A 3313-nucleotide genomic window follows, 5' to 3' on the forward strand; every position below is an offset into this window, starting at 1 on the left:
AAACCCAAGATTTTTAATTTTTTGTTTTTTTAAATATTTTTATATAAAAAAAAAAACCCGCGGCATCGCGCGGGTACCAACACTAGTTTCTAGTAGAAGAAGTAATATCCTATGTTACTACGTACCATCTAAAGAGCGTAAAGGATATAGTGATAAGGTCATATTTTTCCATATTTGTGTAACAGAAGGATAAAACCAAACATCGATGCCATATATTTCTCATGTATATCTCAATTTTGTCTTTCCATATTTAATATCCATAATAGAAGAAGTAATATCCTATTTTACTACCATTTATAGAGCATGAAAAGATATAGTGATAAGGTCATATTCTCCGTCTCCATGGAAAAACTTATGGTGTGGTGATAAGGTAATATTTTTCCATCTTTGTCTGCAAGATTGCTGTCTTTAAAGTTTCTCCAGTTAGTGGTATAAAAGAGAATTAGAAGTTAATGATTCAGAATATGAAAATCTTCTTTGAAGGTTTGAGATCTAAGTTTGTTTCTCCCACAGGCCAGAAAAACAATGGGCGTTGAAGATCAAGTGCATGTTCTAGTGGTTACAATGGCATGGCAAGGTCATATAAACCCTATGCTCAAGCTTGCGAAACGCCTTGTATCAAAGGGTGTTCATGTTACTATAGCCACTACTGAGGGTACTCGTTACCTCGCGACGCAAAAACCCAACATCCCTACCTCCTTCACCACCGCCGAAAACACCACAGTCAGAACCCCACAAATCAGTCTTGAGTTCTTCTCCGATGGCCTTGACCTAGAATTTGATCGCTTGAAATATTTCGACTCCTATATTGAATCCCTGGAGACAATAGGATACATAAATCTCTCCAATCTAATACAAGATTTCACAAACGATGGTAAGAAATTCTCTTGCATTATTAGCAACCCGTTTATGCCATGGGTGCCAAAGATTGCTACTAAATATGGCATTCCTTGCGCAGTACTTTGGATCCAAGCCTGCACTGTCTACTCTATTTACTACCATTACTTTAAGAATCCTAACTCATTTCCAACAATGATAGACCCACATGAGTTTATAGAATTGCCTGGGATGCCAAAATTACAGGTAAAGGACCTTCCTTCTTTTATCCTCCCTTCATGTTCTCACCCCATCCGAAAACTAGTTTCAAGTTTCATTCAAAACTTGGATGAGATAAAATGGGTTCTGGGAAATTCTTTTGACGAACTTGAGGAGGAAGTTATTAAGTCCATGGCTTCACTCCATCCAATTTGTCCAATCGGTCCCTTGGTTTCATCATCTCTATTAGGACAAGAAGAGAGCATTAATGGCAGTGTTGATATGTGGATTCCTGAAGATTCATGCATTGAATGGTTGGACAAAAAACCACCTTCTTCAGTTGTTTACATTTCTTTCGGTAGTGTAGCGTCATTTTCGCAAAAACAAATTGACAACATAGCCATGGGATTGAAGAATAGCAATCGACCATTTCTGTGGGTGATTAAACCTCAGGAAAAATGCTTAGAAAACACAGGTGGTGAATTGTCATATGATTTTCTAAAGGAGACCGAGGGAAGAGGTTTAGTAGTGGCTTGGTGCCCTCAAGAGAAGGTGCTCATGCACCAAGCTGTGGCTTGCTTTATCACTCATTGTGGGTGGAACTCGACGCTAGAGACAATGGTGGCAGGGGTTCCTGTAATTGCTTATCCTGATTGGACAGATCAACCAACAGTTGCAAAACTTGTAACTAGCATGTTTAATGTGGGCGTGAGGTTGGAAGTTGAGAACGGAGTTGCAAGCTCAGAGGAGATAGAAAGGTGCATCATGGAGGTCACAGACGGACCGGAAGCTGCTAAGATACAGAAAAGGGCTTTGGAGTTGAAGGAGGCTGCGAAGAAAGCAGTTGCAGATGGTGGCTCTTCTGATGCAAATATAGATCAATTTATCAGGGAGTTCATTGAAAAGTAATAATAGGATGTCCTTATGTTTTTTAATAACCATGTGGTTTTAGTTTCTTTTACTGGGTGTGGTTTTTTTTTAATTATACCTTCGTTCTTTATTTTAAATTTCAAGAAAACATTAATGTTTTTTTTTTCTATGTTTATGTTATATTAATATTAAAGTAATGTTCGTCTAAGATATCATATTTTATTACCTTTTTCCTAAGATATTAATAATAATTAATTAATTATCATAATTAGTGAGAGGCTAATAAACATTAATATCATAATAAAAAATATTAATAATTGTTAATGTTTTTTTTAATACCCATGAAGCATAATAATTTCATTGTGGCTTAAAAGAAAAGCCGAAACCAAATCACCTTAAGAAAAAAAAAAAATGCACAATTTAGACCCTGTTTGTTTGCTGGAAAGTAGTTTCTTTTAAAAAGTAGTTTTTTTTTTTTAAAGTGAATTCTAGAAAAGTGAATTATTTTCTGATGTTTGGTAGTATAATGGAAAATAAGTTGGAAAACATTTTCCAGTGTTTGGTTATGTCATGAAAAATAAGCTGAAAAATAATTTATTAATATTTTATTTTTCACAAGTTTATTAAAATAATGAGGAACAAATCTTATAAATTAAAAAGTTGAATGAGAATGAAATTGAAAAAAATATATAATTTCATAAATTATCTCATGTAAAATAAATAATGATCAAAATAATAGAGATCAAATCTAAAAAATTAAAAAAAAAATATGAAGAAATTAAAATAATAATAATTAACATTTCATAAATTATTTTTAAAAAAATAAGTAACAATACAAAAAATGAGGACCAAATTTGATAGATAAAAAATTTCAATAAAAAAAATAATAAGGAAAAAACAAATAACAATTATAAAAATGAAGACCAAAGTCAATATAAAAATTAAATTTTAAAAGATGAAATTGAAAAATAAATATTCAATATATATATATAACAATTAAAAGTTTGAGGACCAAATTTGATATGATCAGCAAATAATATGACATTTCTAAATTTTTACAACTTCTAGAAAATGTTTTACGCCTAAATTTTTCAGGAAAACACTTTCCTGTAAACCAAGCTAAATTTTCCTTTGACTGAAAAGTGTTTTTCGTTGACCAACTTTTCTAATGATAAACAAACACAGAAAAGTTTGGAAAGTGGTTTCCCAAAAACTATTTTCCGGGAAACAAACATAGCCTTATATGAGCCGAGATGGCATGCCTGTGCGCTGTCGTGAACTTAAAAAACAAGTGTACTTAATAGTATTATAATTGTGAACCGGTGCTTAATAAGTAATAGAAACTAAAGATATGATTGAGCCAATATTTTATGACAGAAAAAAAAAAAAAGTTGTGTTTGATGATCAA

The 3313-nt window shown here is 32.4% G+C and overlaps 1 protein-coding gene across 1 annotated transcript; it reads left to right on the plus strand.

Moving 5' to 3' along the window:
- The first annotated feature begins 525 nt into the window (after positions 1–525).
- On the plus strand, positions 526–1944 carry LOC118047801 (UDP-glycosyltransferase 84B1). Its single transcript, XM_035057177.1, has one exon. It carries the CDS (start codon positions 526–528, stop codon positions 1942–1944), a length of 1419 nt encoding a protein of 472 aa, XP_034913068.1.
- The last annotated feature ends 1369 nt before the right edge of the window (positions 1945–3313 follow it).

Source organism: Populus alba, chromosome 7 (genome assembly GCF_005239225.2).
Source record: "Populus alba chromosome 7, ASM523922v2, whole genome shotgun sequence".
NCBI classification, from domain to species: domain Eukaryota; kingdom Viridiplantae; phylum Streptophyta; class Magnoliopsida; order Malpighiales; family Salicaceae; genus Populus; species Populus alba.